The following is a 26,624-nucleotide window of genomic DNA, read 5'->3' on the forward strand; positions in this document are numbered from 1 at the left end:
CGACAAAGTGCTTGTTGGAGCACTTATCACAGCTGTGCTTGATACCCTGAAGATTCAGGAGCCAGCAGATCCCTCTGCTGATGTAGCGGTCCCTTTTGGGTCCCGTAAGCCAGCACGTTCACCTAAGGTGTTCACGTATCTGACTTATTTTGATAAGTTCATTTACAAGGAATGGGGTCGGCCGCAACGGACCTTTTTGGTCCCCAAATACATGGCGGTGCGTTACCCCTTTGAGGAGAACCTTCTCAAAAAATGGTCGGCTCCTCCGGTCGTGGACCCCCAGTATCCAGTTTAACCACCTCAATACAGTGCACTTACACCCCCTTCCTGACCAGACCAATTTTCAGCTTTCAGCGCTCTCACAGTTTGAATGACAATTACTCAGTTATCCAACACTGTATCCATATGAAACTTGCGTCCTTTTTTCCACACAAATAGAGCTTTCTTTTAGTGGTATTTAATCACTAGTGGGTTTTTTATTTTTTGTGCTATAAATAAAATAAAATGTAAATTTTGTGAAAAAAATGCCTTTTTCTTTGTTTCTGTCATAAATTTTTGCTAATTAGTAATTGTTCTTCATACATTTTGGCCAAAATTTATACTGCTACATATCTTTGGTAAAAATAACCCACATTAGTATATATTATTTGGTCTTTGTGAAAGTTATAGAATCTACAAACTATGGTGCCAATCACTGAAAATTGATCACTTCTGATCAGGCCTTCAGTACATCAGGTGTATCTCATTTCTTGAGACACTAACAAGTCAGGAAAGTACAAATACCCCCCAAATGACCCCTTTTTACAAAGTAGACATCCCAAGGTATTAAGTAAGTAGCATGGTGAGTTTTTTTAAGTTGTCATTTTTTCCCACAATTCTTTGCAAAATTAAGATTTTTTTTTTAATTATAATTATTTTTTTACAAAATTGTCATAATATCAGGTTATTTCTCACACACAGCATATGCATACAACAAATTACACCCCAAAATACATTCTGCTACTCTTCCCGAGTACGGCGATACCACATGTGTGAGACTTTTACACAGCCTGGCCACATACAGAGCACCAACATTGATGTAGTACCTTCAGACGTTCTACGAGCAAAAATGACGCATCTCATTTCTCAACCACCTATTACACTTTTGAAGGCCCTGGAGTACCAGGACAATGGAATTTCCCATAAAATGACCCCATTTTGGAAAGCAAACACCCCAACGTATATTCTACGAGACATGGGCTGCAAATAGGTACTCGGGTACTCTGATGGGCTGAAGATAGGTACTCGGGTATTCTGATGGCCTGGTGACAGGTACTCGGGTACTCTGATGGCCTGGTGACAGGTACTCTGATGGCTTGCTGACTGGTATTTGGGTACTCTGAAGGGCGGTGACAGGTACTCATATGGACTGTGACAGTTACTCTGGTACTAAGATGAACTGTGACAGGTACTCGTGTATTCAGATGGACTGTGACAGGTACTTGGGTATTCAGATGGACTGTGACAGGTACTTGGGTACTCAGATGGACTGTGACAGGTACTTGGGTACTCAGATGGACTGTGACAGGTACTTGAGTACTCAGATGGGCTGTGACAGGTACTCTGGTACTCAGATGGGCTGTGACAGGTACTCTGGTACTCAGATGGCCTGTGACAGGTACTCTGGTACTCAGATGGGCTGTGACAGGTACTCGGATGAACCGTGACAGGTACTCGGTACTTTGATGGGCTGTGACAGGTACTCGGGTACTCGGATGAACCGTGACAGGTACTCGGTACTTTGATGGGCTGTGACAGGTACTCGGGTACTCGGATGAACCGTGACAGGTACTCGGTACTTTGATGGGCTGTGACAGGTACTCGGGTACTCGGATGAACCATGACAGGTACTCGGGTACTCGGATGAACCGTGACAGGTACTCGGGTACTTTGATGGTCTGTGACAGGTACTCGGGTACTCTGATGGACCGTGGCAGATACTCGGGTACCATGATGGACCGTGACAGGTACTCGGGTAACCTGATGGACCGTGACAGGTACTCGGGTAACCTGATGGACCGTGACAGGTACTCGGGTAACCTGATGGACCGTGACAGGTACTCGGGTAACCTGATGGACCGTGACAGGTACTCGGGTAACCTGATGGACCGTGACAGGTACTCGGGTACTCTGATAGGCCGTGACAGGTATTCGGGTACTCTGATGGGCCGTGACGGGTACTCTGATGTGCCGTGACAGGTACTCGGGTACTCTGATGTGCCGTGACAGGTACTCTGATGTGCCGTGACAGGTACTCAGGTACTCTGATGTGCCGTGACAGGTACTCGGGTACTCTGATGGGCCGGGACAGGTACTCGGGTACACTGATGGGCCGGGACAGGTACTCGGGGACTCTGATGGGCCGGGACAGGTACTCGGGTACTCTGATGGGCCGGGACAGGTACTCGGGTACTCTGATGGGCCGGGACAGGTACTCGGGTACTCTGATGGGCCGGGACAGGTACTCGGGTACTCTGATGGGCCGGGACAGGTACTCGGGTACTCTGATGGGCCGGGACAGGTACTCGGGTACTCTGATGGGCCGGGACAGGTACTCGGGTACTCTGATGGGCCGGGACAGGTACTCGGGTACTCTGATGGGCCGGGACAGGTACTCGGGTACTCTGATGGGCCGGGACAGGTACTCGGGTACTCTGATGGGCCGGGACAGGTACTCGGGTACTCTGATGGGCCGGGACAGGTACTCAAGTACTCTGATGGGCCGGGACAGGTACTCAAGTACTCTGATGGACTGTGACAGGTACTCTGATGGACTGTGATTGACAGGTACTATAAGGGGTGGTGACAGGTCCTCTTTATTGGGGGGGAGGGGCAATCAGTGTGCTTGATGTGTACTGTAGGCGGTAACAAGATGTTACCACAATCTCCTTCTCACACACGATCGGTGTGTGAGGAGGAGAACCCGGTAACATCTCGTTACCGCGGTTTGTTTACATTTTAGTGATCGGCTGTGAAAGGATCACAGCCGATCATGTAGGTAAACAGCCGGCCAATGGCTGTTTACCAGCGTCGGTGACAAGCAGTGTTCCCGGGGAACACGCCTCCACCGACGTGCACGCGCAGCGCGCTCACGATCGCGCGCATGCGCCATGCACAGTCGGGTGTGGCCATCTGTGATCGGCCGTGACTTCATCACGGCCGATCACGTGGTAAACAGCCATAACCAATGGCTGTTCACCCCCTTCGGTGGCGAGCGGTGTCTCCGTGACACGCCGCCACCGAAGAAACAGGGGTGCGTGCGCACAATCGCGTGCATTCCCTGTTTAAACGGGAGGACGTCATATGACGGCCCCCCGCCACAATAGGTGCGCCGTCATTTGACAGCCGGCGGTCAGCAACAAGTTAAACGAAGTAACCACAATCCCAGTAGAGGGGAATCCTGCATTTAAGGACCCCATGGGGTCAACCATGCGATCAGTACTGGCATCCGCACTTGTGTCGCAGACACTAACTGAGTGGGACACTAACTGACAGGCTTCTCCTGTCTGCGTGGAACTAGCAGACCAACTAGTGCAAGGCCTTAAGTACGTTTGTGACGCGGCCCTGGATACTCTTCCGCTGTTATCCAGGTCTTCAGTGTCAGCAGTGGTGCTGAGGCGCCTGATTTGGTTAAAATGCTGGTCTTCTGACCAGGCATCTAAAAAGGCCCTGAAAGATCTTCCCTTCCTTTGCGACCAGCTCTTTGGAGCCTCTTTGGATGACATTATTAAAAATGCCACAGGTGGTAAGAGTACTCTACTCCCACAGGCCAGGAAGGCTAACGAGCCATGTGGTAGACAAGGGCCCTCATTTTCCGCTCACAAATGGCTTTTTCGTCCACCCAGAGCTTCGACCAAACTTTCCCAGGATGTCCACTGAAGGACCAAAGCGTCCCTGGAATGGCAAGCCTAACAAGCCTGCGAGCAAAAGTGCTACCACATGAAGGTTTGCCCCCACTCTCGGCTGTCCGACCAATGGGTCTGCAATCTGATTTCCTCCCGCTACAAGATAGGATTCCTCTCTTGGGCGCAAAACAGATTCTTCCCCTCCAGCATACCGGTACTACTGGCTCGCCGGAAGGCCCTCTTGGGGGCGGTAAGGGATCTGCTGAGTCGTGGGGTGATAGTACCTGTTCCGGAACATTTCCAGGGGTTCTACTCAAACCTGTTTGTAGTCCCCAAGAAGGAAGGGGTACATCCAATCTTGGATCTAAAAGCCCTTAATTACTTTGTGAAAGTACAGAGGTTCAGAATGGAATTAGTTTGCTCAGTAGTCGCTGCATTCTATCAAGGGGACTCCCTGGGGTCCTTAGACATCCAGGATGCGTACTTGCACATACCCATATGCCTCCAGCATCAGAAGTTTCTGCGATTTGCAGTCGGGGAAGCCCACTACCAGTTTGTGGCTCTCCCTTTTGGTTTGGCATCAGCCCCCCAAGTCTTTACCAAGGTATTGGCTCCTGTGTTGGAGTTGCTACGGCAACGCGAGATCACGATCGTGGGTTACCTAGACGATCTCCTCCTGAGAGCATCTTCTGCCTCAGAGTTAGAGGAGGATGTGGCGATCACCATGCAGACCCTGCAGGAATTTGGGTGGCTGTTGAACCTAAAAAAGTCGGTGATTGTACCGACTCAATGCTTGGAGTACCTAGGCTTGCTGCTGGACTCCATGGAAGCGAGAGTGTTTCTCCCTTCAGACAAGCTGCAGACTCTCAGAGCCGCAGTAAAACTGCTGAAGAACAGCAATTGCGCTGCTGCGCTTCTGCATCCGAGTCCTGGGACTCATGGTTGGCTCCTTCGAGGCAGTACCATATGCACACCAGAGTCCTGCAGAAGGAGATTTTGATAAAATGGGACAAATCTCTGTTGTCCCTGGATTGACAGATTCAAGTGAGCCAGTTAGTCAGGGATTCCCTGATCTGGTGGCTGAGGTCCCCGCTACTTCAGTCCGGGAAGTCGTTCCTACCTCTGTAATGGATGGTGATCACAACGGACACCAGCCTATAGGGCTGGGGTGGAGTAATGGGTGTTCAGTCGACCCAGGGCCTCTGGTCGCCGGAGGAATCCAAGTTGCCGATCAATCTGTTCAAACTGAGAGCGATCAGGCTATGCTTCTCCACATGGTCGATAAGACTTGGAGGGTGTCCGATCAGGTTCCAGTCAGACAACGCCACGGCTGTGGCATACGTCAATACATCAATCACCAAGGAGGAACAAGAAGCTCAGCCGCTGCATGGGAGGTCGCTCACATACTTTGGTGGGCAGCGCGACATGTACCGGCCCTGTCGGCCATTTACATCCCGGGAGTGGAGAACTGGCAGGCGGACTATCTAAGTCGACAGATGCTAGACCCAGGAGAATGGGCGTTGCATCCGGAGGTATTCAGGCTACTGTGCCTGCATTGGGGCACATCAGACGTGGATCTTCTGGCCTCCCATCTCAATCGGAAGGTGCCGAGATTCGTGTCCAGTACAAGAGATCCTTGGGCAGATGCGTCAGATGCGCTGGTGGCTCCATGGGATCAGTACCAGCTGATCTATGCGTTTCCTCCGCTGAAGCTGTTACCATGTCTCCTCCGCAGAGTGGAGGCAGAGGGAATTCCAATAATTCTGACTGCCCCAGGCTGACCCCGGCGTCCTTGGTACGCAGACCTGGTGCGCCTGGTGGCAGACGCCCCCTGTCGACTGCCGTTACGAGAAGACCTTCTGTCTCAAGGTCCGATTCTCCATCCTGCTTTACCATCGCTGGTTTTAACGGCATGGCTATTGAGAGCCAGGTGTTGAGGAACCGGGGTCTTTTGGACTCGGTGATCCCAACTATGCTGAGAGCACGAAAAACGTCTTCTCTGAAGATATATTATCGTACCTGGAAGGTCTACAGCTCCATGTGTGAGGAGAGAGGGTGGCATCCACGCTCTTTTTCTATATCCAGGATCCTGCTGTTTCTTCAGCAATGAGTAGACCAGAAATTGGCTTTGAGCTCCATTAAAGGACAAATTTCAGCTTTGGCTGTCTTTTTTTCAGCGACCCCTGGCGTCTCACTCTCTAGTGAGCACTTTTATCCAAGGGGTCCGTCATGTAGTTCCTCGGGTGCGTCCACCGTTACCCCCGTGGGATCTGAATCTGGTGTTATCGGCTCTGCAAAAACCGCAATTTGAAAATATCAGAGAGATCCCTCTGTTGACTCTTTCCCAGAAAGTGGTCTTTCTAGTGGCCATCACATCAGCCAGGAGGGTTTCAGAACTGGCAGCCTTGTCCTGCAAGTCGCCCTATCTGGTTATCCACAGGATAAGACAGTGTTGTGTCCGCAACCTTCTTTTCTGCCGAAGGTGGTCTCGGCGTTTCACATCAATGAAGACATTGTGTTGCCATCTCTGTGTCCTAAGCCGACACATCCTAAGGAGGTGGCCCTCCATTCCCTGGACGTGGTTCGGGCTCTGAGGGTGTATTTGTCTGCCACGGCTCCCTTCTGGAAGTCAGACTCTTTGTTTGTTTTTTCGGTGGCTGGTCCAAAGAACGGCATGGCGGTCTCGACGGCGCCCATTTCCAGGTGGATCAGACAGATTGTAGTACAAGCCTACGCCTTGAAGGGGCAGGTGCCCCCTTTCCGGTCACAGCCCACTCCACGGGGGCAATCGGAATGTCTTGGGCCTTCCGACATCAAGCATCTGTCGCTCAAGTGTGTAAAGCGGTGACCTGGTCGTCTGTTCACACCTTCACAAAATTCTACAAGGTAGATGTCAGTGAATCAGCTGATGCCTGGTTTGGCCGCAAAGTTTTGCAGGTGGCTGTATAGTTGCATTTGCATATACAATTTTTCCTTTTTTGCTGTTTTTTTGGATAAAAACGCAGTACCTTTAAGTAAAGGCATTGTTGCATTTGTTACCGCAGTTTTGGTGCGGTTTGAGGGTGGTGTCTCTGTTAAGGAGCACCCGGTGTTTGTGGTGGTTTTTCCACACACTGTTGATTTTGTGGGTAAAGTTTATATTAGTTCCCACTTGCCATGGTGGATGAAGTTTTTATGCTGTTGACCCACCCCTTGTTTTGGCACTGCTTGGGGACGTCCCTATGGCTAAGAGGAGCTGTGTCAGTCGGTGAATATAAGAGAAAATAGGATTTTTTGTACTCACCGTAAAATCCTTTTCTCTGTAATTTACTGACTGACACAGGACCCGCCTCTCCTATTTTTCTTTACGTTATACTGCTTGTTGACGTACTGAGGCTGCATGGAAGGCTGGGGGGTTGTTATCTAAGGGACCGCCCCTTGGGCAGAAGTTAAAGTTCTGTGTTTTTCATAACATGTTATGCCTAGTCTTCTTCTAAAGGTGGTGTAACAACCCAATGGATAAGAGAGGAGCTGTGTCAGTCGGTGAATTACGGAGAAAAGGATTTTACGGTGAGTACAAAAAAATCCTATTTTATCTTTTTTTTTTTCTTTCAATTATTTAATTTTTTTCAACTTTTTTTTTTCTAAAAAATAAAAAACCCAGCAGTGATTAAATACCACCAAAAGAAAGCTCTATTTGTGTGAATAAAATGATAAAAAAAATTCATTTGGGTACAGTGTTGCATGACCAGGCAATTGTCATTCAAAATGTGACAGCACTGAATGCTGAAAATTGGCCTGGGCAGGAAGGGGGTAAAAGTGCCTGGTTGGCAAGTGGCTAAGTGAACCTGTTGCTTTTGTCCTGTATGAGAAATATATATGTTTTTACTAAAGCGGAACCCTAGACAAGGATCAATGCAGCTCTGTATTCATAATTACAATCTATCTTATTATTATTTTTTAATTCAAACAGTGCAAGTACCTTAATTTGACTTGGTATCAGCCTCTTGAAGAAGAGCTCAGACTGGGAGAGGTAGAAGCAGCACAAGCTGAGCTGTAATGCTTATGTGTTAACAAATAGCATGCAGATAGGAGGAGAGAGCAGAGCGATAGAGATGAAGCTCATCAGTTTGCTGCCTCTCCTTTCACTTTCCAGTCTCAGGCTGGGGGTGGGAATGATCCCTCTAAATGATATATCACTAAAGCAGAGAAAAATCAGGTCCCTTATCTTCCAGGCAGGGGGTCGTGTAAATCTCCGGGATTGATGGAGAGAGGCAAATTCCTTAGCAGATACATTATCCTTATAGGGGAAAGATTTTATCACCTGTGTGTATAGTGTTACTGGAGTCCGGCTTCCAGAATAAGATCTTTGGAGTAACCTTGATCTGCCGAATTGCAAAATCATTCACTCCGGAGGCATAAAATGTCGGCTTTCCTAACCACCTCCCACCCGCCATATAACAAAATGACAGCCAGAAAGTGGTTCTGTTATCCTGACTGGGCCTCATATGACCTCCAGCAGGATAAGTCGCGATCACACGCCTGCGGGGGCTCACCGCGCAGCGATCTGTGGTGTCAGTGTGACACACCGCATCTCTAATCGTGGTAAAGAGTCTATGATGTAGGCTCTTTCCCACGTGATCAGCTGTGTCCAATCACAGCTGATCGGTGTTAACAGAAAAAGCCGTGTATTGGCTTTTCTTCTACTCACACTGATGTGGACGATTAGAGGAGAACCCAATCGGCTGCTCTCCTGATGGGGATCTGCACTGATTGATTGTCAGTGCAGCCCCCCCGAGGATGCCCACCCATGACCACCAGGTGAGCCCACCGGGGATGTTAATCAGTGCCCATTAGGGATGGCACGCTGTGCCCATCAGTGAAGCCTGCCTGTGCCTCCTGATCAGTGCCGCCTATGAGTGCCCATCAGTGCTGTATATTAGTGCCTCATCACCAGTGCCACCTCATCGGTGCCAATCAGTACTGCTTCATCAGTGCCTCATCAGTGAAGGAGAAAAATTACTTATTTACAAAGTTTTATAACAGAAACAAAGAACTTCCCCTTTAAAAAAAAAAAGTTGGGTCTTTTTTATTTGTAGTGCAAAAAATAACCCCAGTGGTGATCAAACACCACCAAAAAAAAGCTCTATTTGTGGGGGGAAAATGATAAAAATGTTGTTTGGGGACAGCGTCACATGACTGCGCTATTGTCATACAAAATGTGATTGCGCTGAAAATTGTACTGGGCAGGAAGGGGGGAAAGAGCCCTGCATTGAAGTGGTTAATGATCCTGACAAATGATTGTACAGTTGTCTCTGTATGTGTGCGATCCTCTTATACAGGGCATCCAGAAAGTATTCACAGTGCATCGGTTTTTCCCCATTTTATGTTACAGACTTATTCCAAAATGGATTCAATTCATTATTTTTCCTAAAATTCTTGAGTACTGTCCGTGATACTTTTTTTATTTGCACTAACATACAATTTATCAGGACAAGCTTTCGGGGTATGTCCCCTTCTTCAAGGTCAAAGCAGTACTGATTTACAAATTTTTAAGCAGAATGTAGAAAAAAAAAACACCTCTGAGGGAAAGAAGAGAAAAAAAGAAAAAAAAAAACAACAAAAAAACACATACAAATCAATGGCAATAAAGATAAGAGAAGAGTTAGTGAGATAAGACAGAGGGAAAGCTATGGAATGGGGGGGGGGGGTTCCTAAAATTCTTCAAACCATTCCCCATAATGACATTGTGAGAGAAGTTTGAAATCTTTGCAAATGTATTAAAAATAAAAGAAATGACCAGTACATAAGTATTCACAGCCTTTGCTCAATACTGAAGCACCTTTGGCACCAATTACAGCCTCAAGTCTTTCTGAGTATGATGCTACAAGGTTGGCACACCTATTTTTTGGCAGTTTCTCCCATTCTTTGCAGGACCTCTCAAGCACCATCAGGTTGGATGAGGAGCATTGGTACACAGCCTTTTTTCAGATCTCCAGAAATGTTCAATCGGGTTCAAGTCTGGGCTTTGGCTGGACATTCACAGAAGTTTCCCAAAGCCAATTTGTTTCTCATGGTCTGAGAGTCCTTCAGGTGCCTTTTGGCAAACTCCAGGCAGGCTGTCACGTGCCTTTTACTGAGGAGTGCCTTCCATCTGTCCACTCTACCATACAGGCCTGATTGGTGGAGTGCTGCAGAGATGGTTGTTTTTCTGGAAGGTTCTCCTCTCTACACAGAGAAACGCTAGAGCTCTGTCAGAATGGCCATCGGGTTCTTGGTCACCTCCCTGACTAAGGTCCTTCTCCCGCGATCACTCAGTTTGACCAAACAGCCCGCTCTAGGAAGAGTCCTGGTGGTCCCAAAGTTCTTCCATTTACGGATGATGGAGGCCACTGAGCTCATTGGGACCTTGAATGCACATGATTAGTAATAAACCAGTAGTAAACTCAAATTTGCCACCAATCATCATTATCATCATGTTCTACCTTTTATAACCTTCTACCCATAGGTAAGAGTGCTAGGACCATAGTTGTTTGTTCCCTCTCTTCCTGTTATAATCAATTACCATTGATTATGAATTTATAATTCATTTTAGGTACCCCCAATGTATAGCTGCTCCTGATGAGTGGAAACCACGAAACGCGTCAAGCTTTTATTATTTGATGCTATGCCACAGTAATCGTGTGTCTACCATGGGTTGACTTGTTTGAATCATCAATCCAACTTTTTTTTACCTACTATGTTTTTACTCAAATTTGAGTTTTCTGCTGGTTTATTACTAATTATGTGCAACAATGTTACTATGCTATGAATTTTTACTATGTCATGTATTACTCATGATTACCTCCATTCTGTATCGTATATATTGATTTACCATTAATGCTTTTTATGGCACTTTATTGTGTTTGAATCAATCAATATTGAATTAATTATTACTATCTACCCTAGTGGTGTGTTTCATACAAAGTCCCATTGCCCTCTTTTTTTCCCCCTTCCCCTCCTTATCAAATAATATGGATGGAGACCTGTGTACTGTATAGTCATGGCCTCATACAAAGTCCCAACCATATTTTCTTTATATGTATACCATCAGTGTTTTTATAGATTTTTTTTGTTTTATCTCCCTCAGTGCGTCCAGAGGTGAAGGTGTGGGGCCATCGTCAGTCAGATGATGTGACCAGACTTCAGTGCCTGGTGTACGGGTTTCACCCCCGACCTGTGGATGTGAAGTGGATGAGGAATGGGAAGGACCATCTTCCTTCAGATGAAATGAGTCCAACTCTTCCCCATCCTGATGGCACCTATCAGATCAGAGTCAGTGTGGAAGTGCCAACCCAGGAAGCCGACACTTACTCCTGTCATGTGGACCACAGCAGTCTGGAGGAAGTTCTCACTAAGAAATACGGTGAGTAGAAGAAGAAAGTTTGATAAAATATCTAACCATGACTACACATGAGGTGTGTGTGTGTATGTGTGTGTGTGTATGTATATGTATATATATATATATATATATATATATATGTGTGTGTGTATATATATTATACAGTTGTGCTCATAAGTTTACATACCCTGGCAGAATTTGTGATTTCTTGGCCGTTTTTCAGAAAATATGATGGATAACACAAAAAAACTTCTTTCACTCACGGTTAGTGTTTGGCTGAAGCCATTTATTATCAATCAACTGTGTTTTTACTCTTTTTAAATCATAATGGCAACAGAAACTACCCAGATGACCCTGATCAAAAGTTTACATACCCTGGTGGTGATTTTGACTTGATAACATGCACACAAGTTGACACAAAGGGGTTTGAATGGCTATTAAATGTAACCATCCTCACCTGTGATCTGTTTGCTTGTAATTAATGTGTGTGTATAAAAGGTCAATGACTTTCTAGACTCCTGACAGACCCTTGCATCTTTCATCCAGTGCTGCACTGATGTTTCTGGATTCTGAGTCATGGAGAAAGAAAAAGAATTGTCAAAGGATCTGCAGGAAAAGGTAGTTGAACTGTATAAAACAGGAAAGGGATGTAAAAAGATATCCAAGGAATTGAGACTGCCAATCAGCAGTGTTCAAGCTCTAATCAAGAAGTGGAAAATTAGGAGTTCTGTTGAAACCAAACCACGTTTAGGTAGAACAACTAGAATTTCAGCCACAACTGCCAGGAAAGTTGTTTGGGATGAAAAGAGAAACCCACAAATAACTTCAGGTGAAATACGGGACTCTCTGAAAACGTGGTGTGGCACAATAAGGAGGCACTTGAAGAAAGATGGGCTGCATGGTCCAGTCACCAGAAAAAAGCCATTACGATGCAAATGCCACAAAGTATCCCACTTACAATACGGCAAACTGCACAGAGACGAGCCTCAAACCTTCTGGCACAAAGTCATTTGGAGCTGCTTTTTGGCCACAACCATAAACACTAAATTTGGAGAGGAGTCAACAAGGCCTGTGATGAAAGGTACACCATTCCTACTGTGAAACATGGAGGTGGATCGCTGATGTTTTGGGGATGTGTGAGCCCTGCCATTGGCTACATCAGAATAAAGTGAAGGTCCTGGAGTGGTCATCTCAGTCTCCTCACCTCAATATCATTGAGCCACTCTGGGGAGATCTCAGACGTGCAGTTCATGCAAGACAGCCCAAGAATTTACAGGAACTGGAGGCTTTTTGCCAAGAGGAATGAGCAGCTTTACCATCTGAGAAGATACCTTACCAGCCATTCAGTGTCCTCCACCCCTCTCTGCCAATCCCTGCACTGGCTTCCACTCACCCAACGAATAAAATTCAAAGTACTAACAATAATTTACAAAGCCGTCCATAACTCTGCCCCCAGCTACATCACTGACCTGGTCCCAAAATACCAACCAAACCGCCCTCTTCGGTCATCTCAAGACCTCCTGCTCTCTAGCTCCCTTGTCCCCTCCTCCCATGCTCGCCTCCAGGATTTCTCCAGAGCTTCTCCCATCCTCTGGAACTCCCTACCCCAATCTGTCCGACTGTCCCCTAATCTATCCATATTTAGACGATCCCTGAAAACCCTTCTCTTCAAAGAAGCCTATCCTGCTTCTAACTAACACTGTTTTACTTCCCCCATCAGCTCATCCCCCACAGCAATTACCTCCTGTATCAATTGCCCCTTCCTTTTTAGATTGTAAGCTCTAACGAGCAGGGCCCTCTTATTCCTCTTGTGCCAAATTGTAATGTAAATGTAATGTCTGCCCTTATGTTGTAAAGCGCTGTGCAAACTGTTGGCGCTATATAAAACCTGTATAATAATAATAATAATAATAAAGAGCCTCATCCACAAATACCACAAAAGTCTTCAAGCTGTCATTGATGTTAAAGGGGACAATACACAGTTTACATAAGTATTATTGTAAACTTTTGATCAGGGTCATTTGGATTGTTTCTGTTGTTGTTATGATTTAAAAAGAGTAAACACATTTGATTGATAATAAATGTCTTCAGTCAAACACTAACCATGAAAGAAATGTTTTTGTGTTATCATTCATATTCTCTTAAAAATGACCAAGAAATCATGAATTCTGCCAGGGTATGTAAACTTATGAGTGTGTGTGTGAATATATATACAGTGGAACCTCGGATTACGAGCATAATCCGTTCCAGGAGTATGCTCATAATCCAAAGTACTCGCATATCAAAGCGAGTTTTCCCATTGAAGTCAATGGAAATAAAAATAATTTGTTCAACATTGACTTCAATGGGATGCAATACCACATGTGGCCAGAGGGGGGAGGGCACCGGAGAGCCTCGGAAACGGCCAAAAAGGCAGGAGGAAAGTTCGGCTGACCTCGACAAACCTCAGACTTCCTACCCGAGATTTACCGAGGTCAGCTGTTCTCTGGCCTTTCCGTGCATTTCCGAATGTGACATTCGGCTCTGCTCTGGGGCACTCCCACCTCGGGCCAAATGCGGTACTGCACACCGCTTTGGTCTGAATCGTGCTCGTTTTAAGAGACAACAATCGCAAACCGAGTTACGATTTTTTTGTATTGCGAAACGCTCGTTAACCCCGTTAATCGCAATCCGAGGTTCCACTGTACATAATATAACATTTTTTACAAATGGTCCCTTTTAAGAGAACTCTTTAAAATATCCATGCAATGTGTATTTATTCCTTCCTCCTGATATATGTGCTCTGTACATTTGCACCAATAGAACTGTCATACATTGTATAGATGGAGACACTCTAAGAAAGATAAGGACAGTCTGGGTTTGATTTACTAAAGGCAGACTGTGCACTCTGCAAGGGCAATTACTACAGAGCTTAGTAAATGAGCAGAAGCTTTGCTGGCTTCCATCATCCAATCATGCAGTGGTGTAGCTTGGGGGGTGCGGAGGGGGCCGTGGCTCTGGGTGCAACATTTAGAGCAGTGAAATTCTGGCTGCCTCCTCCTAAATTTACTTTCCTGTGTCCCCATGCTCTGGCTGCCATGTTCAGTCTCTGGTGCCCTGTGATTGGGCGTATGGGGTCATGTGCGGTGGCGGGGCTGGCCTGTCCATGATCACGGTAGATCCTAGAGTCCCGCCTCTGCAAATGTTCAGTCTCCAGCACCCTGTGATTGGGTGAATGGGGTCATGTGCGGAGGCGGGACTCCAGGAGAAACCATGATTGTTAACAGGCCAGCCCCATACGCCCAATCACAGGGCACCGGAGTCTGAACATGGCGGAGCACGGGGCACATGAGACTGTGAGCCGCCGCTGTCTTCTCCTCCTCCAACCCTCCGGACCGATGGAGAACAAAGAGAAGGTGAGGCTCCCTTGTGATCAATGTGAGAGTCGTGTTGCTGGGCTGGTCCGGGTTGGACACGGTCTGGGGAGAGGGAGCAGCCAGAGAGAGAGAGTAGGAGAGCAGCTAGAGTCATGCAGTGTAGTGGTCAGTATAGGAATACTGTAGGTAGGATAGTTTAGTGGTCAGTATAGTATAGTGGTCAGTATAGGAATCCGGTTTGTTAGTACTATTGTAGGAAGGGAAGGGACAGGACTCAGAGTGCTAAAAGTCCGCAAGTTAGGGGGCACAAATTACTTGCCTTGCCCCGGGCGCTGACAACCCACGCTATGCCACTGCAATCATGTGAAAGCAAAATTATGTTTTTTATTTTCCTCGCGTGTGATTGGGTATTCTTTGTTTTTTTTTTTTTTGTTTTTTTTTCCACGTCAGAGGTCGTGTGCTAGAGACTCATTCATATTGCCTCTCATCTATATCACTGCACAATATCTCATCATTGTGGTTTATACTTCTTATTTTCACTATTTTTTTTTTTTTTTTTAATTAAATAACCGAAGAACATTTACAAACCTTCCTAAATCATATCTAACCGGCAACAAACTCCCAGCATTATTTATCTCCTACCCACCCTACCCCTACCCATCCTAGTCCCTCCCCCCAACCCCCCCCCCTCCCGTAGCCCTCCCAAACACTCATGTACTCAAACACATCAATATACTACCGCTATATCTCCTATTCGGTCTAATCTATAGGATGTCCCATCTCTATTATCCGGGGGTCCATATTCCCTTCCACTCTCTATAGTTTCCTCTCCTTACATACAGTGTCTTCTCTTTCCAGATTAATTCATTAATGCATTGGGTCCATTCTCCTCCTGTGGGGGCTCTTTCAGCTTGCCATCTTTGCATGATCAATCTACGTGTCTGAAACAGACATCTTACCACTGCCACCGTGACATATTTCCCTTCTCTCGACTCTTGCCTGCATCCCAGTACACACAGAATCGGGTCCATTACCATATCTAACTTAAAGATCCTATTAATACTCGCCAGCACATCTCTCCAATAACGAAAAAGCTTCGGACAACGCCACAGCATGTGTAGGAGATCTCCCTGTCCCTGACACCTGGGACATCTGTCGTCTATCCTCCTACCAAACTGGCGTAATTTTTTGGGTGTGTAGTAAGCCCTGTGCACCAACATCAACTGTGAGATCTTTTGGGAAGGGGAGATTGAAGTTACCGGCCCTAGTTCCATAATTCTCCTCCACTGTGTATCTAATATTTCTCCTAAATCCTCTTCCCATTTCTTCTTCAAGTTCGGATGAACAGTTTCCTGATTAGAAACCATACCTAATTGATTGTAAATACCTGAGATGAACCCCTTTACCCTATCTGTAGTGAGCAACTTCTGAAGTAGAGGTATTTTATCCCACGGGGGCATACTTCCCCCAAATTGTGCTGCTAGGGCGTGTCTCACCCTCAGGTAGCTAAAGAATGAGTGTTGTGGTATATCATATATTTTTTTTTAATCCGAAAATGTCCTTAAGGCCCCTCCATCATGAAGCTGGATCAGTTTAGTTATACCCTTTTTTTCCCATGGTTTAATCTTACCGATGGTAAATATTTCAGGTAGGTTTTTGTTGTCCCAGAGGGGTATAGATTCTAATAACCCTGAGTAACCCAGTTTTAACTTCACCGCTTTCCATACCTTGGCTAACATTTTAGTTATCGAGTTGTTATGTCGAAAGGAGTCGGCCTCCAGGACCTCAGCTATAAACTCATGTGGGGCTCCTATCATTCTAATCCCCCCTTTTAGCTTCCTTCCCTGCTCCGAGTCATAACCCGCCAGGTGCTGCATCTGCGCCGCCAAGTAGTAGCTCCTAGGATGAGGAACCGCTAGGCCTCCTCTATCTATTGGCATTTGCAGCGTCCGGAGTCGTATCCGGGCCGTGCCTTTCTTCCAGATAAGTTCCCGAAAGAGGGTCTCCAATTTCCTAAACCATTTTTTACAAATCCATACCGGCGCATTATGCAAAACGTACAGCAACTGTGGCAACCAAATCATCTTGATCAAGCTGCAACGACCCATTACTGAAAGCGGAAGTTTACTCCAGACGTCACATTTACACTTAAATTTATGCAGGAGGGGAATTAAATTTTTGTTGATATATTGATCAGGGTTCCGTGTCAAGAATATGCCAAGGTATTTCAACGCGTCTACCTCTCTTACCTTTATCCCCGGCGGCGAAGATTCCTCCGGGGGATCGACTCGAAGCAGTTCGGATTTCGCCCAGTTAATGGCCAGCCCTGAAAGATCTCCAAAGCTTTCTACCAAAATGACTGCCTGCGTCAAGGATAGACCAGTATCTCCCAGAAACAGTAACACATCGTCTGCGTATAGGGCTATCTTTTCCTGTCTCTCTCCGCTTCTTTGAAAGCCCTTAATCCCGGAGTTTGCCCTAATGGCTATGGCCAAAGGCTCTATGGCCAACGCAAAGAGCAGAGGGGACAGGGGACAACCCTGTCTTGTCCCTCTGCTCATTTCGATCCTCTCAGAATACCTGCCGTTGGCCCTTACTCTAGTGCTAGGGGCGTTATACATCCTTTTGATCCAACCGATAAAGATGGGGCCCATTCCTACTTTCTCCAACACCCGCCACAGGAAGTTCCATTCTAAGCTGTCAAAAGCTTTCGTTACATCCAGAGACATTATAGCCCTCTCTCCTGTATTCTCTGCTGGGATCTGCATGTTTAGGAAGGTTCTTCTGATGTTCATACTAGTAGATCTTCCCATAATAAACCCTGTTTGATCTGGGTGTATTAACTTTGTCATAAATTGATTCAGCCTATTTGAAAGTACTTTAGCTAAAAAAAATTTCATCCGCATTCAGTAGTGAAATTGGCCTGTACGAGGCCACTTCCAGCGGGTCCTTATCCGTTTTGGGGATCACTATAATCGTTGCCTCTGTCATTGATGCCGGTAGGTGTTTCCCATCCGTTATGTCTATTAGAGTTTTATACAACTCAGGGAGTAACAGTTCTCCATAGTATTTATATATTTCTACCGGGAGCCCGTCCGGGCCTGGAGCCTTATGGTTTGGCATCCCGGCCACTGCCTGTTGAAGCTCACTAAAGGTTATCGGGGCGTCTAAAACTTAGGTAAGGGTCGCCATTTCTAAATTTTCCAAGAAGCTATCCATTGCCCCTGCCTCACCTGTACCTTGTGACTGGTACAGCTCCCTATAGTAATTTCCAAAGGTTTCTACTATCTCTTCACTATTGCATGTTGTCACCCCATTTATATTTCTAATGCTTGAAATGAGTGAAGGTGAAGAATTTGTCTTAACCAACTGTGCAAGCAATCTTCCCACCCCTTCTCCTTCTCCAAAATATCGCTGTTTCACGAAGATTCGTTTACTCTCTTCTTTTTTTACAATCGATATTTTATAACCTTGTTGTTTATTTAACCAAATTTTTTGATTTTCTGGAGTTGGGTCCATGACATAGGTATTCTCTGCTTCTAAGAGTTCCTTCCTGATATTCTCCTCCCATATTCTGGATTTTCTCTTCATTTTTGCTACCTGTTGGATCAACACGCCCCTAATAAACGCCTTTAGGGTATCCCAGACCACACTCGTTGGCGCCGAGCCCACATTAAAGCTTATAAATTCTCTTAGGGTCCTTTCACACGGGGCGGATCAGTTCTGATCCGCCCCGTGGATGTCCGTTTGCTCAGCGGGGATCACTCCGCTGATCCCCGCTGAGCAGGGAGATGACAGGACCGTCTCTGCACACTGCGCAGGGACGGACCTGTCACAGCGCCGCTCTCCCCTATGGGAGATCGGATGACGACGGACCGCAGTGCCCGTCGTCACCCGATCCGATCCGCAAACGGATGGAAAAAAAGCTTTTTCCTCCGTTACACTTTTGCGGATCGGAGCGGGTCGGATGTCAGCGGACATGTCACCGCTGACATCCGACGCTCCATAGACCTCTATGGAGCACCCGTTCAGGTCCGCCTGAAAAACTGACAGGCGGGCCTGAACGGGACGTTAGTGTGAAAGAGGCCTTAATCTTAATTTGACTTCCGTTTCGTCCTTCATGAGTTCCAGCCAAAAAGGACTAATCTTCCAACACCCTTGAACTTTTTTAACCCCCGTGTTGAGCACAGCCCTCACCAAAGAGTGGTCTGAGACCCCTCTTGGCAGATATTCTATCTCCCTTATATTTTGTGCCATTTCCATATTTCCTATAACCATATCTATCCTAGACAGGGTACCATACGATCCTGACAAGCAGGAATATTGTTTAACTCTCGGGTGTCTCTCTCTCCAAAGATCCCTCAAACCTATTTCATTCAGGAAACAGCTCAACCTAGTTTCACCCAAGTCCCCGGACCGCACCTTAGGGGGAAACCTATCATAGTTTACATCTAGAACTTCATTGAAGTCCCCCATCGCGATAATAGGAATGTCCTTTTTATCCCCAATAAACTCCATCAGTTTGTAGATAACTTCCATTTTAAACGGTGGGGGTATATATATATTTGCCAAAATACAGCTATTACCCTCAAGTTTACCAAACAGGAAAACATATCGCCCCAACTCATCTATGCTGGCCTGGATGCAGGAGAAACTCACCCCCTCCTTTATTAACACGCTTACCCCTCTTGAATAGGAGGAGAAAACTGAGTGGTATTGTTGTTGATATTTCCTATTGTTTAGCAGTGATTTAGACATATTGGTTAGATGGGTCTCCTGCAAACATGCCAGTCCAATATCAAATCTCTCCAGCATAGCAAAAACTATCGCTTTTTTTGCTGGGGTACCCAAGCCCCTCACGTTCCAAGACCCAATATTAATAGATTTACCCTGCATCAGATTTACCATCTGTTATGAAAGAAGACATGCTGACAAACAGAAAACACCACGCAACCAAGTAAGAAGGGGGTACATAAAGCTTATCAAGTATAGAGTCTACTAGGGTACCTATCTTCATTAAGTACAGCCAACTTAATATCATAACCCATTGGTGATTCCCAAATATCATAACCCATTGGTGTTTCCCAACTTTGTACCATAATAACACGCAATTAAATTTAACCCTAAAGAATGTCTTATAATAGTGCTTTGTGTTCGTATTCTTTCTCTCCTGTGCGTTTGTCCTACCGCTTTCAAATTTCCCCTTCACGTATTTACTCTCTTGTGTAGTTATCGTGCTATTTTCCAATTCTACCTCTACGTGTTTTCTTTTTACAAACAGTTTTACTTCCCCACCCACCCCAGCTCCACCCAACCCACCTCCCCCCTCCAACCCTCCCGTCCCTACCCCTCTAAACCCTCCTCCCTCCCCCATCCCTCCTTCCCACCCATTTAAGAGCCAACCCTCCCTTCCTTCCCCCCACCTAACCAGGTATCCCTTACGGGAGTTTAACGTGACCGAACCATCCATAACCCTCCTCACACCCTATCTCACAAACACCGCCACAGTGGTCCCCCCTCCCCATCCTAAAAACTACATTATCCAACCAAAAATTTATCAAACTCATTTACAAGCACTCTCCTTCACTATCTCCCCTCCCTTTCCCCTTGAGTACTCCGTAAAGACTCCTTGTTATCCTCCAGCCATTTCAGTGCTCCGGCTGCTGAGTCAAAAATCTGAACCCCAGACGGGGTTACCACTCGCAGCCTTGCTGGGTATAAGAGGGCATATGTTAAGTTATATGTCTGAAAAGTAGCTTTAATTGTCCGGAATTCCGCTCTGCGCCTCTGTAGGTCAGGAGAGTAGTCTGGATAAAAAGAGATCCTTGAACCATTAAAGGAGATATCCCCCTGCTCCCTTGCTTTACGCATTAATGTCACCTTATCCTTATAATTAAAGAACTTCAACATTAGAGGTCTGGGGCGTTCCCCCGGCGGTGGTATTCTAGAGGGATACCGGTGGGCTCTCTCTATCGAGAAGAACGGTGAAAAGCCTTCCTTTCCAAACTTGTCTGGTAACCAGGACTCCAAGAATTTTACGGCGTCTGGGCCTTCACTTTTCTCAGGTAGCCCCAAGAGTCTAATATTGACCCGGCGTGCTCTATTTTCTAACTCATCCATTTTAAAAGCGTAGCTGTCCAGGTTTTTTTGCATATTCTTAACCGTATGCTGTATTGGGTTTAAATCATCCTCCAGCTGGCTTATTCTGAGTTCCAGCTCCGCTGTTCTTTCAATTACTTTCTGGATGTCTTGTCGCACTAACAGTATATCCTCCTTCATTCCTGTTAGCTGAGCTGCCAGGTCTCTCAAAGACTGTTGGCATACATTAACCGCCTGTAATACATCCCTCAGGGTTGGGGCCTCCTCTTGCGGCCTACCAGGTCTATCAGCCTCCAGATCTCCTTGGGTACCCCCCATGCTCTTCTTACTCTTACCCTCAGGAACTGAGATAGACAATGGGGCCGCTTGGCCTTGACTTTTTCTATCTGTGGAGCCCCCGGTGTGAGATTTGGTTTGTACCACCTGAGCCCCTTTTATTGGTGTTTGGTCCGGGGTATGCATCGAGGTATGCGCAAACCGCTCTAGTTTTGCCGCGGCTGAACTTGCTGCCTGTGTGCTTTTTTTCTTTTTCTTTTTCTTTAGAGGAGCGGAGGTGTTGTATCCCCTGCCCCTCCTGCTGCCCCTGGTCCTCCCCGCGGCGTCTGGACATATTTAATTATTAATTATATAGGCCGTTCCCCCAAAAAATAGAGCCTGGGATATAGCCGGATACCTGATGAACCAGTATCAAAACCTCCCCAGGGGACCCCCAGCTCCTTACCATACACAGGAGAAAAAACACTGAGAGAGGGAGAAAAAAACCCTCAAAAAAAAAAGGGAAAAAACATTTTTCTCCCTTTTTCACACAGTCCTCTAATGAATTCCTGCTAAACCCAATGTTTTTATAAAAAAAAAAAAAAAAAAAAAAAAAAAAACGTTCCTAGCTGTGACCACTAATGACCTCAACCAGGAGTAATTAACCAGTAGTAAGCTTGCCGTTAAACAGTTATATATAAGATATCAACAGAATATCATTCAGGGGGTTTGAAAAAAAAAAGGATAGTCTTTATCAACATCAAGGGAACAGAGCTGATAACAGTTCAGTATAAAACATTATAACTGTGTAAGCCTTAGATCCCAGCAACGGGGAATGCATGACAAGGTATAAAACACAGGAGAAGTATAGATTGCGTCCTGCCGAGCCAACTTCTATATACCAAAAAATGGAACAGAGGGAACCCAGATGTAATGGTCTTTTTAACCAATCACGGTTACAGACAATGTACTCGTCGAGGAGGGATATTCCTCTGCTATATTCCCCCACTGGGGGTACTCACGGCTACCGTAGGTTGGGAAGTGAGGGCGTCTCGATATTGCCCATGCCGGTTTATCCGTGGCTTCGGCCGTTATGGTTGGCACAGATTGCCGCACCTACGCTCCAACGGTATCCCGGAAGTCCTCGGCCGGGCTTACCGAGCCTCTAGAAATCTTCGGCCATTTTCGGCCAGCTTCGACTGGTGCCGACATTACCGGGCTCCCGGTCCTCGGATCTGGCTTCTCCCTGGGCTGTACGTCAGGCCATCCAGCGTGTAGCTCTCAAAGATAGGGCGGGGAGGAGACACAACAGCGGCGTCTCACTCACCTCAACCCAGCTACATCCTCACGCCACGCCCCCCACACACATCCGGCCACCTCCCGGCCACCTAAAGTGAAGCTGCATCTCATTAAAGTGGTTGTAAACCCTTACAACACACTTTGACCTACAGGTAAGCCTAGATTAAGGCTTACCTGTAGGTCCAAGAAATATCTCCTTAACCTATACGGTTTAGGAGATATTTGGCACAAGACAGGCACCGCTGTCTACGGCGCATGCGCCATAGACAGCGGCGCACTGAGTGGGGCATTTCCAACTACGGATCTGCCGCTCGTGTCGGCTCCCATGCGTGGGAGTGACGTCGTCGCGGCTTCGTTGAATGACAGCGGCGGAGCTGCGAGACCCACCGAGAAGATGGATGCGCCGGACTACAGGGGACAGCGGTGACTTCACTGGCTCCTGTGTCAGGTAAGTAAGGAAACTGCACTTGCAGAGTGCACAGGCTATTTGCCTCTAGTAAATGAACCTCTCTGTGTTCATATTCACAACATGTCTTGAAAATAGAATTGCCAATCCAAAACTATTAAATCACAAATAGTACCTGCGCTAAGCCTCTAATTGTCAAGAAATGAGCAGCTGACACAATATTGCAGGCTACAATATAAACACAATTATATGAAAAAGGTGGTGCTCCACTAATATTAAAAATAGACAGAGCCTGTAAAAGGGATGAACAAAGAGGTGCAAACCAATTTAAATTGATCAGGTAAGTCCATAAAGTTGTAGACCCTTACAGACCACATTGACCTACAGGTAAGCCTAGATTAAGGCTTGCCTGTAGGTCCATGAAATATCACCTAAACCTATACGGTTTAGGAGATATTTGCAAAGAGACAGGCACCGCTGTTTACGGCGCGCAGGCACACTGAGCATGCTGCTGCCAAGGTCGATATGCCATTAGTGGCGGCTCCCGTGTGCATGCGCGAGAGTGACGTCATCGCTGCTCTGGCCACTCACAGCACCGGAGCAATGATATCCGGAAGAAGATGGACGCTTCGTGCTACAGGGGACAGCGGTGACATCGCTGGCTCCTGTGTCAGGAAAGTGACACATAATGGACTACTATGCAATGCATAGTAGCCCATTATGCTTTACCTTTGCAGGGAGACAAAGAGGAAGTAACACCCATCAGAGTTTACTTCCTCTTTAAATGGATGGTAGGTGGTGCTCATAAGGATGTGTGACACAGACCCACAAACTGCATAGTCAGTATCTGACCAAATACATTTGACCTTGCAGTCAAAAAGCACAGTCAGACATCTCCTTCTGAAATGGAACATCTCTCAGCTTCTCCCTTGGGTAAACATATTCAGTAGTTGTTCCTACCGTGGTGACCATCAGAACTCCCAATGGGTAGTGGTCCAAAAGAAAAGCAAAGGTATCTCATAGTACAGCATGTTTTTTAAAGTCCATTTAGTAAAATAATGCCTTCACATTTAAAAAAAATAGAAAACCACATTAGAAAGTTTTAATTTTTTGATACTTCATGGATTAATGTGACATCTGTATGTATCAATTTAAGTTTATACTCAACATACTATTACTACCGATCCATAAACACAAGCGCTCACACACCAATTGTGTGTATATATTGGGAGCTGTAGGATCTCTAATCAAGCGGCTGCTTATATTTATTCCTCACAGGAGTAAATTTAATTAATCACAAAATCGGACCCACATACATATAAATGCATCAAAATAATCACTATCTCAAGACATTCAATGTTATATTGATCAAGCAGCGCTATTTCGATCGATCAATTATTTCGATCATTTATAATATTAGTGGATATCCGTTGCCATCAATAAATAAAATGCAATAAATAAATCAATATATAAATCAATCCATATATCTGTACATCCGCATGAATCAGTCCATCTCTCATATAGACGCCACAGAGTTAGTCCTTTGTGCTGGAAAGTACTTCACCACCACCTGTTTTTCCACACCACCTTCACACGTGAAATCCACCCAAGGAGGTTTGTGATGAGTGAAGACCCCCTTTTGGTGATATTCTTGGCAGAATGCACTGATGTAATCAGCATTTCACAAGCACATCAGGCTAATCCATATTGGTTTTCATTATTTCTTCTTCCACATTTCCTTTCACTTCACTACCTTCAGTTCTCCCAGATAATGATTATGTAGAAAAAAGGCCACATATAGTGTAATTCCATAAAAAAACATTTAGCTTTATTTATATAAAAACAGCAAACTATCCACTCACAAACATGAAATCTTCAATAGGCATCAATAAAGTTCACAGAAGGTTCATCAGGCTCTATAAGGCTCGTTATGTCGCTCACCCATCCCTGGGATCTATGTTGTTAATCGGACCGGCCTCTCCTGATCTCCCCACTGCATCTATAAATTTCTCTTGTACGCTACCACACTGACGCGTTTCGTCGTAAAGACATCATCTGAGGGTGGCGTCGTATGATTATTATTTTTTTTCCCTTTTTATATATTTTAACCTTGCTAGATTAACCCTATTTTCACGTATTGCCACTTCAGCAATTCCTTATCATCACACTACAGCATCACCAATCACCTTTCCGAGCGCGCGCATGCACGAGGCAGCAAGTGTGTGACGTAGCCATGCCCTTAGTGTTTACCACTTTCCGACAGAGCCTAGCAACAGACAGAGTCAATGCCGATCAGCGCTCAGTCACTGTGGGCATGCGCATTCAGTGACGAGCGCTGTGTCACAACCCGGTCTCTGCTTCACAATACGCTGAGGGCCCGTGCCGTTTTCTTATTTAATTTATGCCCATATTCACCCTTCTCTGCGCCCAACAGGATGATCAGAACACATCCTCCTGCCTGGTGACAGTAGAAAAGGGACACCCGTGTGTGTATGTGTGTGTGTGGGGGGCACAATCCACCTATACCTAACTCACCACATCCTCTCACACTCCTTATAATCATCTATCTCTTCTCATCATTATGAGCAAACCCTCATAAGCCGATCCTCTTCTGCCATACACAGTGCGATCTATATCGCCCCACTATAATACCCACATGCTTCTCCGGTATAATAATCCCCCAACCTCCTCCATAATTAATCTGCTGGAATTATAAATACTTATATAGACATTTTTTGTAATTATCAGTTTTAGATAATGGGGCATAAATTAGTTGTATCTGTATAATATAAAATAAAAATCGATAGTAAAATCAATTTTAAGTATAATAAAATCAACTTTAAATATAATTTTAACACATAACGGCTGGATTAATTTCATATCTACATTAAAATGCAACAATGCTTTTTTAAAAAACTTTGGCGTCTATATGAGAGATGGACTGATTCATGCGGATGCACAGATATATGGATTGATTTATATATATTTATTGCATGTAATTCGCAGCGCACTGCTGTTCACATTACATGCAATGTCTGTGTAGTGCGATGTCAGTCATACAGATAGTATGGCTGATATAGCACCGCATTCGGTCCAAACACGTACAGGACCCTTTTTTCTGTTCGGACCAGAATCGGATCGCATGTGTGTTCACACGTATGTAATCCAATTCATGTCCGAACTGTCAGTTTGCAGTGCAATATGCAAGCTGAAATGGGGGTGTCGGTAACATATAATGACACTCTCCAGCAGTTCGCATATGACAGTGTGAACTGCCGTGCGTGTCGGGTGTGATGCGGGAACCCGCAGTTGATTCGCAGGGTTCTCACAGCGCAATAGTGTGAACCGGCCCTTCCTGTCAGATGATGTACAGTATCTGCACTCAAACAGAACAAACTTTGCAAAGAATTTGTCAGCTGATTTCAATTGTCTTGGTAAAGACAAGCCTAGCATAAAATTCCAGGAGTTTTCCCGCACCCTGGAAGACACAGGTGTTGTGTACAGCCTGCTATTCTAGAGGTTGGCTGTATGCAGCTTTATGCTTGTCAACACGGATGATTCTGTGCAGGGCTTGACAAATTTGCTTGGAATCTAGGAGCCAGCTAAAAAAGTTAGGAGCCAGGTCGGTAATGGCGATCCGGACCTGTCCCTGGCCTGACATGGAAACGAATGAGGGGAGGATAGCGCAGCCCCCCCCCCCCCACCTGTCTCCAAGTCATTGCCCTTAGCTCTTAGCCCTTGTACACACGGTCGGAGATTCCGTCGGAATGTATCCGATCGGACCGTTTTGTCGGATATTCCGACCGTGTGTTGTCTGCATCGGACTGTTTCCGTCTGAGTATCCGATGGACCGACTTTTCCAACTTCCCGGTAAAATTTTCTGACAAAATGCTCCGATCGGACATACTCCGATCATGTGTAGAGAATTCCAATCGGACAAAGTGCCACGCATGCTCAGATCAAAT

At 45.9% G+C, this 26,624-nt stretch overlaps 1 protein-coding gene across 1 annotated transcript in view; it reads left to right on the plus strand.

Annotated features, from left to right (window-relative positions):
• The window catches only part of LOC143984086 (class I histocompatibility antigen, F10 alpha chain-like), a 123,197-nt gene that overhangs the window by 88,736 nt on the left and 7,837 nt on the right, over window positions 1-26,624 (plus strand). Inside the window, exon 4 of the mRNA XM_077484407.1 lies at window positions 10,993-11,268. Within this exon, the coding sequence (XP_077340533.1) occupies window positions 10,993-11,268 (276 nt within the window). The remainder of the gene's footprint in view (window positions 1-10,992; window positions 11,269-26,624) is intronic.

Source organism: Lithobates pipiens, unplaced genomic scaffold (assembly GCF_037356315.1).
Source record: "Lithobates pipiens isolate NorthernLeopardFrog02 unplaced genomic scaffold, aLitPip1_a1.2 Scaffold_1, whole genome shotgun sequence".
In the NCBI taxonomy this organism is placed as follows: Eukaryota; Metazoa; Chordata; class Amphibia; order Anura; family Ranidae; genus Lithobates; species Lithobates pipiens.